The sequence below is a fragment of the Rhinolophus sinicus genome, chromosome 8 (assembly GCF_057876585.1).
Source record: "Rhinolophus sinicus isolate RSI-liver-muscle chromosome 8, RSI-T2T, whole genome shotgun sequence".
NCBI lineage: Eukaryota > Metazoa > Chordata > Mammalia > Chiroptera > Rhinolophidae > Rhinolophus > Rhinolophus sinicus.
The window spans coordinates 22,738,204-22,752,104 of record NC_142508.1 but is presented as its reverse complement, the minus strand read 5'-3'; the positions used below and the strand labels follow the sequence as shown (position 1 = coordinate 22,752,104).

At 35.2% G+C, this 13,901-nt stretch overlaps 1 protein-coding gene across 2 annotated transcripts in view; it reads left to right on the top strand.

The window, feature by feature from the left end:
- The window catches only part of CPED1 (cadherin like and PC-esterase domain containing 1), a 250,121-nt gene that overhangs the window by 120,871 nt on the left and 115,349 nt on the right, over nt 1–13,901 (top strand). For both annotated transcript variants that reach the window (XM_019750063.3, XM_019750062.3), the window contains 5 exons: nt 643–812; nt 4,918–4,988; nt 7,155–7,205; nt 11,418–11,604; nt 13,245–13,413. In XM_019750063.3, the coding sequence (XP_019605622.3) occupies nt 643–812; nt 4,918–4,988; nt 7,155–7,205; nt 11,418–11,604; nt 13,245–13,413 (648 nt within the window). The remainder of the gene's footprint in view (nt 1–642; nt 813–4,917; nt 4,989–7,154; nt 7,206–11,417; nt 11,605–13,244; nt 13,414–13,901) is intronic.

Here is a 13,901-nt window from a genome sequence, read left to right as displayed (position 1 = left end):
TTTAATGCATGGATTATCATTTTAATTAATTGAAATATAGTAAGTATTACATTCATGACAGTTTGGCTCAATACTATACAAAGATAATCAAAGAGAGCTGGCCTCATTCTTCAGGAATTCATAATTTAGGATATTGTGAAGGTCGAAAACATCACTTGGCACAATGTGAGGAAGAACTGAAGAATTATTTTGCAGGAGAAATAGTACACCCCAATTTCCTGGCTTTCAGAGTCGAAAGAGAATAACGATAGACATTTTTTGGTAGGATTAACATCATTCACCTTGATATAATTCACTTTAAACCCAAGAGCATTTCTCCTTATACTTCCTGCTGCCTGAGTCACTCTTATTTAGCTGTTTTCAGGTTTCCATAGGAAAGAGAAATCCACTAACATTGAATGAAAAGAGAGCAAAAACTCACCCTATTTGGAAATATGATCATCAACAAAATTAGTTCCTTATTAAAAGTGGCATTTACCTTGACAAGTGCACAGAAAATTAAATTATAGTACTGAAAATGGATTTTTAATAAACATCTGATTTTTTAAATATCTGAATAAATATAAAGCCTTTCCTAGTAACACATTATAATTTATTGTTCATACTTATTCTGATATTCTGTCTTTGAATATTCCTTCTCAGCTCTTCCCATCAACTAGTCCTGGGATTCAATCTTGGATGCGTGAACTTTATGATCTGGCAAATCCTATGGGAAAACCTGGTTCAATCCTGACCCAATACTGGTCTCTTTTAAATGTGTTTGAGCAATTTCAGCTCCTGAATAAAAAGACACAGCTATATCCACTGGAATGGTAAGATAGCCACAAATTTGAATTGTGCAATCCAAAAAAATCTCTAGTCTAAAGATTGATTTCAAAAGGCTTTGCCTACATTAAAGAAAGCAACAAAAACAAGTGTGTCCAAAAATTCATGCTCTGGAAAATGAGCTTCTTTAAAACACTGAAACCATAATGATTCTAGTGGTCTTCAAACACTGTAACAAAAATACATCCAACAGTTTTTCAACCAACAGGACTTGACTCCACTCTAAAGAAATGTTTAAAACTCAAAGTTTCAATCTAATTTTATTCTATGATACATACATACGTGTGTGTGTGTATGTCATATATATATATATATATATATGTCTTATCCTTAAATTATGGTAGCATCAGATGGAATGAATTAGGTGAGATTTGTTTTATGATCTATCAGTCAGAATTGGAGCCCAAGATGGCATAAGTAATTATTTAGAGTTTTTGAGGCATGACTTTACTCTGGGCAAAACCTATCTGAATATGTCTGTCTCTGCCACAAGATTAGAACTTTAAAAAAAAAAAAAGAGGTAGACTCTCAGAGTGAAACATTTGACAGGGAGAAAAATTTTTTGGCCTCCCATGTCCATTTCTGTTCTAATGAGAGGTAGTGACGAGGGGATGAGAGGGAGGATGGGCCAGGTGAACATATTAACACCTCCTGTAGTTGGTGAAAAGGGCAGGGCCCAAGCCTTTAACTAAGTCTGTTTCTTTTTTTATATGATGGAATTAAGGGACTATTTGACATTTCAATTGCCAGGAAAACAGGTAAACCTACACCTCCTAGGGAGATGAAAGACGAAATGGCCATGCTGTAATCATTTGTCTGTTGCCCTCATTCTCAGGAATGGCTTCTGTTCTACCACTTTACTTTATTTCCTTCTGCCTTAGGAGATAATGAAAGCAGTTCTACAGGAAACATTGTTTTCCTCTAATTCGAAAATACAAATAATCATATATTTGAAGAATTCTTAGGACATCTTCCATTGATAAGAACTCACTTTAACAGCTGCAATTTTATGAAGTTGGCCTTATTCCCTCAGGACTCAGAAGCAGTAGATCTGACAGAAGGTTTTGTTTGTTTGAAAATTAGGCTTTAAATAATATAGCTCAATGCCCCTTTGTTAGTTCCTTGCATTCCCTGAAATAATCCAGAACTATTCCATTTGTCATTATCCGTGGAGGAAGAGCAGACTTGATTTACCAAGGAGCCTATTTAAGTACTGTTTGCAACTTTAAGATCCCTTGAGATACGCAAGCTTTGGAAAGCTAGTGAGATTTTTGTTTGTTTGTTTGTTTTTCAAGCTCCACATACGTTGTAAAGTTAACCAATTAAGTTGCCCTAAATTCAGAATATTGAATTTAACCCTAACTCTAACTCATTCCCTTCCAATAAGGGAAGTTACTAATGGTCAGTGTTCAATGGAGTTACAAAATGTCAGGACTTCTTTGAATCAGATAGACTTGGATTCAAAAACCCTAACTTTGGAGTGTCTTAATTATGACAGGAAATGTTTTGACCCCTCTGGAACTCAGTTTCCACATCTGTGAAACATGGGTTATACTACCTACCATGGATCATATCAGGAGGATTATATACGATAACACCCATGTACTGCACGGTGTCTTGCATGCTGCCGTGCAGGTAGGTAGTAAATATTAGTACACCTGCCTTTTCATGTTCTATACTATCAAAAGTCACTTTAACATCAACAATGAGGAAAATATTTTCTTTCTTTTATAGGAAAAGCTAAATAAGTTTGAAAGATTTATTGAAGTTAACCCTGAGACGAGTAAACTTTAAATCTTTATCAAGAAGCAATTAGGTAAATTGCTCTTAGAACATTTGAAGAAAGAATACTCAATTCTAATTATTTTCAGATGTACCTGTGAGCATGTGGGTATTTAATTATCATCCATGTGGTATCACAAGGAGGATGCATATCATACATGTTTTCCAGATGAGGAAACTGAGGTGGTGAGAGGATGAATCATTTACTCAATGAACATAGCGATTAGAAATAGAGGTGACCTTCTTGCCCACGGTTCCGTGCTGTATTCCAGTACATCATGCAGACAGGGAGGTCACGTGTAGTCATTCATCACTGCCCTTCACGATGGTCCCCTCCAGTTGTGGTTTTTGTTTTTCGTTTGTTTGTTTGTTTTACTACAGAAGAAGCTAGCTTTACATACCTACACTACTTGTGAGGTTTAATGACTTCATCCTTCCTTTTAAATAAAGATTATCTGCCTGTGACAACAAGGTGAGGAGAAACAAAGTAAGAAAAGCAACAGTTAGAGAAGGTGTATGTTATGTCTATGCCCCGAGGTTCGGAATCAGAGGTCCCAACAGAATAGTGTAAATCTGAACAGAGCAAAATCTTAAAATCCATGTTTGTGCACTCTCTGATAACTTTCACTTCACTGGAAATAAAGTTGCAAGTGTATGTTGCTTTCCATGAAAACCCACATTTTCAAAACATAATTTGTTTACAAAATTAAATAAGAAATTACCACTGGATGCCTTGACATAGAAACCATCTCCTCCAATTATGATAGTAATGTTTCCAAAATTCAGTTTATGTGCATTTCAGTGTTCTTTTATGAGTTTCACTTAGAGTTTTTGCTTCTTATGAATTCAAAGATTTTCTTCTTTTCAATTTGGCTTGGCACCCAATGAAACTTCAGTTAAAAATATGTGTCCCTACATTTCTTCATTCCCTGGGAGGAGGGAAGTATAGTTGACCCTTGGACAACAGTGGTTTGAACTGCACGGGTCCACTTACAGTGGATTTTTTTCAATAAATACACTCCACTCTTAGTATACTTGGATTTCCCATCGGCAGATTCAACTTTCCAGATTGAAAGCAATATTTTCACATTCCCAAGAGCAGATTCCTAATGGCAGATTTCCAACTGCAGAGTGAAAATGCTGGTTTCGACCCGTGGTTGGTTGAATCCTCAGATGTGAAAGGCTGACTGTAGTTAAATTTTTGGGGTGTTAAAAGTCATATGTGGATTTTCAACTGCACAGGAGTCTGTGCCCCTAACCCATACATTGTTCAAGGGTCAACAGTATTTTAAAGAAAGTCCTGGACATCATTTTTTTAGCCCTAATGACTTCATTTTGTGTGTGTGTGTGTGTGTGTGTATGACAAAAATAAAACTGCAGTAAAATTATCACACTTCCCGACATTAGCAACATTTTTAATTACTTGATTTTTCTTAATTTCCTATCTGATGTTTATATTTTGAAGGAATTGCATATGGCTTATTCATCTCTTCTCTACCACAGTACCCAGCACATATCTGGGACAATAAATATTTATAAAATATAATGAAGCACAGAGCATTAGATTAAATTCTTGTATCATCCCTGTGAAGTTAGGCCAGTATTGTTATCTCTATTTTGCTGGAGTAGAAATGGAGATGTACAACACAGCGCAGGAAATTCAAGTCACATCCTGTCCAGTGTTCTCTACGATCAGGACCAGCAATTTTTCTGTCTGCAATTTAGATTATTTTGGTACGAGATTTCAGGATTTAAAGGGCAAACTCGCCAAGCATTTAGTTTTAGTTATACAAGAGAAAAATGAGGGAAATACACCCAGCTATAACTAACCCTTACCATTTCACTATAATTAATCAGAGTTTAAGGACAGAAGCCTTGGCAAGCCTTTCTGCGTGGTACACTTCTATTTCTTAGAGTGTACGTATGTTCTTCTCAGTCTGTGCCTCAGAGTTTCCAAGGCTTCTTGCTTCAAGACTGTGTTACTTTAGCCAAACAGATTCCAATAAGAATGCGTGTTCCTGAAGCACTTCTCTTGGACCCAGGCTATCAGAATTGATTACTTTTGGACGGCAGCGTCGCTTTTTGCCCTGGTTTTCTTCAAATGTGCTCCTGCTGATTGGAGATGATGAGATTTCCACCCACCTCACTTGAGGCAAGATTGCCAGTTTTGAGGAATGAAATCCAGAAAGTGTTTCTTTGTGTTCATCAAAATAACTGTGCCCACACATAAAAAAGATAGTGTGTTAGATGTAATTTCCATGAATTTTGTTTATTTCATTGATCCAGAGTTGTTTGGCATTGCATTTGCAGGAATTCTTTCGCAGAGGATGAGAACATTGAAAAACCACAAGAGCCATTTGACGCAACTGAACGTAAAAAAGGTAAAAGGATAGTTACACTTAATTCAACAGGAAAATTAGTATTGCATGAGCGAAAACATGTATAAAAATTGTTTAACTTCATTAGTAATCAAAAATGAGAATTAAGCAAGGAATGCTATGTCCTTCAAATTCGGAAAGCTTTTTCTTCTTAAAATTAATAAAGTTGAGGAGAGTATAGAGAAATAAGTGTTGTAATGCCGTTAGTGGATGTATAAATTAGAACAACCTTTCTTTTTTTATATAATAGCAGTAAACATCTATTGTGTACCAAATGCCAAGCATTATTCTAAGCCCTGTATGCATATTAGCTTTTGATCATCTATGAGATTATTGCTCCTATTTGACAGATGATACAGATTCTGTAACTTGCTTGAAATTATGTGAAGAAGCTTATATGTGAAGCAGCTGATAGCTCACTCTGTTAACAATTACACTAAACCAAACCTACCTAAGAGGTCAGTGCCCAGCTTTGTTTCTGTCCTTAAATCTGTGGCCTTCTGGGCTCCATCCTTGTCAGACCCACATATGAAGTACCACCCTATTTTATCTTCCATCAAGTCCATCCATAATCTTCAGTTCATGATGCTTAATGTCTCTCTGGGGAATTGAAAGTGCCACAAGGTCAGGCTTCCACTGTGCACTATCTTACCTACTCTCTATGACCTCACCAAGGCCGAGGTTTGCCCAGTCTTGTGGGATTATCTCACGAGGGCCAGCAGTCTCTAGCCAGGCTGCCTTCCTTGGGATTCTAGTGACAAAATATCTTCAGCCTAGAACAACCTTTCCTAAAGGGACATTTACCAACATATAATACAAGAAAAACTTTAAAGTTATTCTTACATACCAGAAAATTAACTTCTAGATATTCATTGTAAGGACATAATTAAAAATGTATACAAAACTCAATTATATAAATTATTTATAAATGAAAAAATAGAAACTACCACTATTGCTATAATAGTGGATTGCATAATAAATTAAGCTTATAGTTATCCAATAAAATGCTATAAAGCCATTCTAATATTGTAGAAGGATATCTGTGATATGAAAGATGTTTAGGATCTATCGTTAAATGAAACAATTGCCTGCACAAAACATGAACCTCAAGGATAATTAATGGTGATTTTAATCTTATCTCTAACTTCTAATTTTTTTCTGTCTTGGATTTTATGTGATTTTCTAATTTTTTCTTTCTAAAGAATCTAAAGAATATCTGAGCTTTTTGTTGTAAGAAAATATTTCTAATTTGAAGAAAAAAAATAAAAAGTACCGTGTCTATAATTTAAAAAAAAAAATCAAAGTTTTCCTATTACAAATCAAGGTTTAATTCAATCCAGTTGTTCTCAGTGTGTGGTATCACCTGAGAAACTTGGAAAATTCAGATTTATTGAATGAGAATCTCTGGATATGAGGCTCAGCAACCTGTATTTTAACAAGCCCTTCAGACGATTCTGAAGCGTGCTAAAGCTTGAGAATCACTGATTCAATAGAATATTCGAGTGGGTCCAGTGAAGAACTGATGATGAACTGATATTCTGACTTTTCTCTCTCCCACCATTTTTTTGCTCTTTAAAATGAATGACTCCTGTGTTCTGAGTGTTTTTATTCACCCATTGTACCATAAATATGTATGAAAGAGTATTTTAGATAGATGTTTGGTTGAGTTCAGAATCTTAGAGTAAATATCAAATGAACCAACTGGATGGAATTTCTGTAATTCTGATAATTTGGGACGTTATAGTCATAGGATTATAGAACTATTATAGACGGAATCTTGAGAGTTCACCTTCAGGCAATGAGTGGCATTTAGACCATTTATTTTTCTCCCTTAATATTTTCCTATTTGAAATAATCATTCTTTTGAGACTTGAATCAAATAATTTCTTTTGTTTTTACTGTAGGTTTCAGTTTAACTTAGAAGTACTTTCTGATGTAATAAAGTGAAATAATAAAATGTTTTGTTAAATAATGAAATGTTTTATTAAATTGTGCTGTATTTGAGATTACTGAATATGCATTCTTTTAATTTTGATCAATGATTTTTAATTCAAGTTTGCATTTCTAATACAATGTTTTACGAAATTATGCTGTATTTGAGATTACCGAATATGCATTCTGTTACTTTTGATTAACAGTTTTTAATTCAGATTTACATTTCCTTTTCAGTTGCGGTTCCACAAATTGTGAATGGAACCAAAGAAGTGCGCTGCAGTGATGGTGAGTGCCAGTGGAAGTGTTTTGGCAGCATTGTTAACAGGCTCAGCCCTGCTTAGAATAAATCATCATTTTATCCAATTTGTGTATCCTGAGGCTACTGATATATTTTCAGTAAATTTTCAGAAGTTATGAGGCTTCTGAATGAGTCAGTATCTATCACTTTTGCATAAGAAGATTTTTTTTAATTTTCTATTTTTGAACCTGAAATGTTAATGCTTGTTGTTAATGTTTGTTTGAGGTCAGTGACTTCCAAACTCATTTTGAGAGATCCTGTGGGTGCTAAGGCTTTACCTCGGAGGCTGCTCAAGTGGAAAAGCTTGGCTCCTCTGCTTTACCCATTGATTTGTAGGATTCTCACCACCATACAGTGACTTCTTTTTCTACCAGATTGTTGATATAATGGATAGTACTTGAGTTAATTTTTTAATAGCGATTGAGAGCTTTTAAGCTAATTTTCAGTATGTCTTCTTAAAATTCATGAATTTTTTTACCTATGTATAATCAAGAAGAAATATATATATATATATATATATATATATATATATATATATATTACATTTCAAGTATTATATAGATTTAAAAATTTTTAAATAATTTTCTTCACTCTGTAGGCTCAGCATTATTTCAGTAGTCTTGTAAAGAGATCATTCTAGAGAGTCTAAATTAGCTTTCCAAGATCACAGGGCTATTAAATGCCTGAGCTGAGTCACGAAGCTGGGTCTTCAGATTCTTTGCTCAAAGCTCATGAGTTATCTTACTATCCTATAAAAAATATGGAGGAAAAATGGGAGTTCTACTTAGCAAGTTTGTTTTTTGACAATGTTTTATTTTAACATTTTAAAACATATATATATATATATATATATATATATATAAATTTATATATATATATATATATATATATATAAATTGATGCTAAAACATGCACTTAGAAAATTTAGCCTTTCACAAATAAAAAAACATCTAGTCTCGTAAAACATTAAAGCTGAAAAAATTATGAACAAAGGTCTAATGTATTGTAAATAAAAGTCTTCTAATTTAATAAATCTAAGTTGCATCTTCTAAAATACAATTTAAATGATTCCTTATGTTTTAGCACTCATTAAATTTAGGGTAGAATGAGAGGTTACATAGTAACATGGTTTAATAGAATCAACAAATACATCCAATTAAAGAAAAATGGCATTTTAAATAAGGTATTGCTAATCAGGCAAAGATAACAGGTAGTATTTACACTGTTCCCTCCCTGCACTTACCAGTCAATATCCTACTTCTAGAAAAATCCATGCTACTGAGTTGTCTTAGGAGACAGGTGCTTAGTGCGTAGTGGGAAAACTAGGAGGAAGATGAGAATGAACATTTGTCAAGAGTCCACTGTACGTTAGGCTCTGGGTTGATGCCGCATCAGGAAAGCCACTCCACCGCTTTGGTCTTCAGTTTTCTCATTTATAAAATGAAGCGACTGTATGAGGGGATGATCTCATGTTTTTCAGTTCGCAGGTAACATGGTGTGGAGGAAGTGAATATGTGAGATAAGTTCTACAACTTTCTTCATGTTTTTATATTTATAAAAGCTAGTCTGGCCTGTGTCTTCATAATCAATCTTCCTACTCTTATGGCATAAGATTTTTTAAATAACTTAATGATGAATCAGAACAGGTGGGATTATCTTTTAGAGTTAGGCTATTCTCTTATTCAATATGAGTTATGATTATCCCTCAAGAGGGCAATAAAATTCTCCAGTTAAAAGAAACACATGAAAAGCAACCAAATCTTCAAACAGCTTTCCCTTATATACTTGCCAAGTAGGTTAAACGGACTGCTACCATCATACCTCATGCCGGGTTCTCTGTAGATCTAAGGTAAGCTGGCCGGAGACGACTTGGGATTGGGGCGGGAAGGATGCCAAGGAAACACAGGTGCTTGTAGGCAGCGACACTGATGGTTCACTTGAAGATGATGTCAGGACTATATCGGCTTCAAGCAGGGGTCTCAGATGCAGCACTGAAGCCAGAGGTGGAGTTTCTGATAAAATCAAAAACAAACACTTGCTAAAATCTTGCTTAAAAATATGATTCCACGTTTCATCTCACGTAGGGCTGAGTTTCCGTGTTGCAATGGGAGAACCCCGTTGGAAACTTTCACTATTAAGTGGAAGTATAAACTCCAGGGAAATGAACTCTCAGGGACGGTTTCTCATATATCTTATTAAGTTGAAGTACAGCTTCTTATGATTACTATTTTGAAAACAGAAACCTTCCACTTTGTTATTGATTTTACTGGTTCCGGGCATAAAAGTGTAGCGCAAGTATTTAAATTCCCTTTTTGCCTTTTGAGAGGAAATGGTCCTCTCCAAAGCACTTTTCATACCCCTGAACTTCAGCTCGTTTAAAGTGTTATGTTGGATTCACAATCTCCACTTCAATCAGCTCTCACGACCAACAATAACCTGGTTTTACTGTGCTATCTCAGTGTCTCAAACATAGACTATACTGGGAAAAAAACTTGGATGAAAAAATGAATACATTATTAATAAGTGGTTAACTAGAATAAAACACTGTGGTTCTTTTTAAGATGAAATCTAGTAACACGATCTCATCCTCAGTCTTTTATTTTTTCCTTATTTATTATACAAAGTTTAGGAGCTGGTATGACCGTTGAAATTATAGATGCAATCTACTTGCATCTATCAGCCAGATAAAATCTTTGGTAACAAGTAAAATTAATCAAGGACCTAGTTTACTCAATTTACTAACTTATTCAACCAAATTACTAGCTGTTGTTTTTTTTTCATTGAGTTTCCCCTTACAGTGAATTTATACGATATCTATTGTATTATTATTGTTCTTTCTTTATACCCAAGTTGTGTTTTTTCTTCCACTGGCTAAGAAAAACCATAGAATGTGTGTCAGAAATATACAGTTCTTAAAAATTTTATTGGGAGTTATACTGAGGCCTAATTTCCAGAACTAGAATAAAATATTCATAAGGTTGGTGGTATCCATTGCTATGGATTTGGTGGTACATCTCCATGGCTGTCAAAGAAATAAAAAATGGGTATTGTTGAAGCACAAAGTCCAGGACATAATGGGAGATGCAACTGGACAGGAAGACAAAGAAGAGACTGTAAAATACCTTGTCTCCTTTGTTAGGGACTTTGATGGTTTCTGGAGGTGAGGAGAAACCATTAAAAAAATAAAATCAGGTTTGATTTTAGGAAATGCATTGTGATCACTGTATAAAAATAGAGGAAGAGACAACAGTAAGTAGGATAATGTATTTTCTTTAAGTTCAGTTGTATAAGTTTCTGCAGCAAATTTTGTTATCCTTTTTGTCGCTATGTTGTTAAACATTACTGAATATTTAAAGGCAATGCAAGGATACTTTCTTTTTACCGATTTCTATAGAATTCCCTGTTTATCTTTACTAGAACTTTGTTATCTACTGAAAAGTACTTATGGAACAAAATACCTGTCAATATTTCTTTGAATAACATTTGCTAAGCTTCTTTTGAGTAATTTGTTTATTCCAAATATGAACACAACATAATTTAGCAGTGGCTGGTCTATGTGCCTACATAGCTATTTTTCCTTTTTCTTACCGAGGTACTTTGGTAAAAATTGTTCTAACAAGTGGAAACATTCTTAAAATGGCTTAGAATTAATGGTATGAAGTGATATGCTAAGTTCTGTAACAGGACTGAGCAGAATATAGCATTTCCTTCTTATACTTCAGCGGGCTTTCTTAGGTTGAGGTGGCTGGTGCAGAGACAAGGCTTCAGGTGGTTTTGTGTCTGAGTGGTTGGTATAATACTGGAGTTCCCAGTCTTTGCTCTACCCTACTGCCCATAAGCTACCATACGAACCCAATGGCAGAAATGACACTCCCCGTTAAGAAATTTTCCTCATCCTCTGCTGGTGCCCTTCTATCACTACCTTCAGAGTCATTATCCCATTGACACAATTGCTTGATTGATGCAGTAAGTGCAAATGTTATCAATCCACTGGAGAGACATCTTCCCACCTTCTGTGCCTGTAAACTTTTAAGGGCTGAGCAAAAAATATGATGTGTAGAACACCAACTGAAGTAAACAGCTCTTACATGAGGCAAATTCTACAAACTTTGACAAATAGAAAATCCAGTTGAAGCCAGCAATCAACTCTGAACAGTTGTCTTTTCTTTGTCATTGCTTTTGTATTTTTTTAATAACAGATAAAGACATACAATGTCATATCAAGCAGATCTTCACACATCCACCCTTGGAACTAAAGCCTGAATTTCACCCGAAGATCAAAGATTATTACTCTGAAGTCCCCTTTGATGTGGTAACAGTGACAATTGGAGCGGAGACTTCTAAGTGTCAGTGCAAGGTGTACCTGCAAGAACGGTCAGGGCCAAGGTATGCGGACCCTGCAGGGGCTGAGAGAAGACATCATAGTGGGGGACAGACATTTGAAGCAATTTCTGAAGGTGGCTCAGAAAGGACAAGGCACAAGAGCGTTGGAGAGATTGCCAGAGTGTGAGGTCTTTCCGCATTTTAGGTGTCATGTGGTTTAGAAGCACACATCAGTGCTTTACTGATCTATTAGCAGTCTCTGTATCGAATCTTGGTAACTATGTTGTAACAACAGTGTATCTTGTGATATGAAATATTAAAGAGAACTCATTAAGGGAAAAGTTAGTTTATTATCTTCATGTTTTTAGATTACCGAAGAGTTACCATATTTTGTCGTGTATAATATGCACTTTTTGCCCAAATTTGTGAGGGAAAAATAAGGATGTGCATTATACATGGGAAGTACTAGTTCTGTGTCTATATAAATGTTTTTAATTTTTTTGTTTATGCTTGTGAGTTAAAAGTGTGTGACTCTAGAAATCAATAACAATATCCATGTGCAAAATAATACCCTGGAATACTATAATTGGTTTTGTTGAACTTACGGTGAGCTTGCAACCACGAAGAGTTCTTGGCCTTCTATGATGCGTAAATATCATGTTTGTTACTGGTACATAAAATTTCTTGTACCTTGTATCTGTTCTTGTGTTTTGTAATTATTTGTTACATAAAATTTATTGTGCCATAATATGTTAAAAAAATAAATGCTAAAGTTCCTTTATAATACAAAAAACAAGTATCTAAATGTAAACAAATAAAAATTTAAATTAAAAAATTAAGACAAAAGATTTTTTCCCCTAAAAGTTTGGGCCAAAATGGTGGGTGTGCATTATACACGGGATTGCATTATATGTTGCAAAATATGGTAACCCTTCTGAATGGTGGCCTTCTTCTCCCCAACCCAACTCCTCAAGTTTTTGAACATTCAGGGATTGATTACTTAATTAACATGTTGGTCACAATTTGTGGACCTAGTAACACTAACTTTCGTAGTCTCACTGGGATTTTTTTCTATTGACTCTTTTGAGAGTCATCAACTCTCATTTGGAACTTTGAACAGAAAATAGAGCCTCTACTACGTCCGTGTCCATTGTAAGGAACATAGTCATGTTCCCATGCAGCAGGGGAAGAAATGCTCTTGTCATCCCTGGGAGCCAAGAGTCTACTAGAAAGAAAAAAAGGATTCGAGACCCACCTGGGTCCCCACACTGATTCTACCATGTGACTCTGGGCAATTTGTTTCCCATTTTGATGTCATGGTCTCTCTAGATAAAAACAGGGACCATCATAGTTTTGTATGGAGTTGTTGTGAATATTAAATGAGATAACGTATGACCCTGATAGATGGTTAATAAATATTAGGTTGGTGCAAAAGTAATTGTGGTTTTTGCAGTTTTTTAACCTTTTAAACCACAGTTACTTTTGCACCAACCTAATATGAGTTCCCTTCCTGGTACTAGAGAGGGGATGTGACTTGCTCTGCAAGGTGACTTTTGGCATACCAAAGTACTATGAAACAGAAGTTAAAATATTTTTTTCACATTTTAGGTTTTTTGTGAAATTGTACAGACCTTATGCAAACTGTAGGCATTTTATATTGATGTATGAATTTGTTTGGGCTAAATCGATGTTTCTCTCTCCAGCTTTGCCAACTACCCTCTGGGCTTAGGAACAAATAAAATCTCAATGCTTCTGGTAGATGAATCTCCAGCCCAGGGTGAGACCCTGATCACGTACAAACTCACCATCAATCGAGAAGACCGTCCAAGTCTGCCCTTGTTTGAAGACTTCACAGCATGTGGTTTTGTGCAGGTAGGTGAATTTTACACTTGCGTTTGGATCGAAGTGAGAATGATGGTAAGCCAGATGAATCATGCCAAATGAAAATTGTTAGGAAAAAGATGTGTGCTTTTAAATCCAAACTATGGTCTCATTTCAAAAGAGCAAGAGTATGGAAGACACCCTGTTATGCGTGGTTTTCTTTTTAGTGGGGTAGCTCCTCCCTGCACTTATTGTGTTCAGTGGATTTATTGTGGTTGAGATTGGAAAAAATGTACGAGTGCTCACACTTAGTTATAAAATTGGTTTTATATTTCCCTTTTAAATTGCACTGTGTGTCTTGGATGTGACCCTGGATCTACTTTTGAAATTTTAAACTAGGTTCAGTGGGATTTACTTTAAAGAATGAGAGGAAAATTTATGGAACTGTTTTACAGAAGGGGAACCTGATGAATGAAATTAGACTTGCTTGGGTAGATATTGTTCTAGTTTCATGTCTCATACCCAAAGTCAGTAGTTTC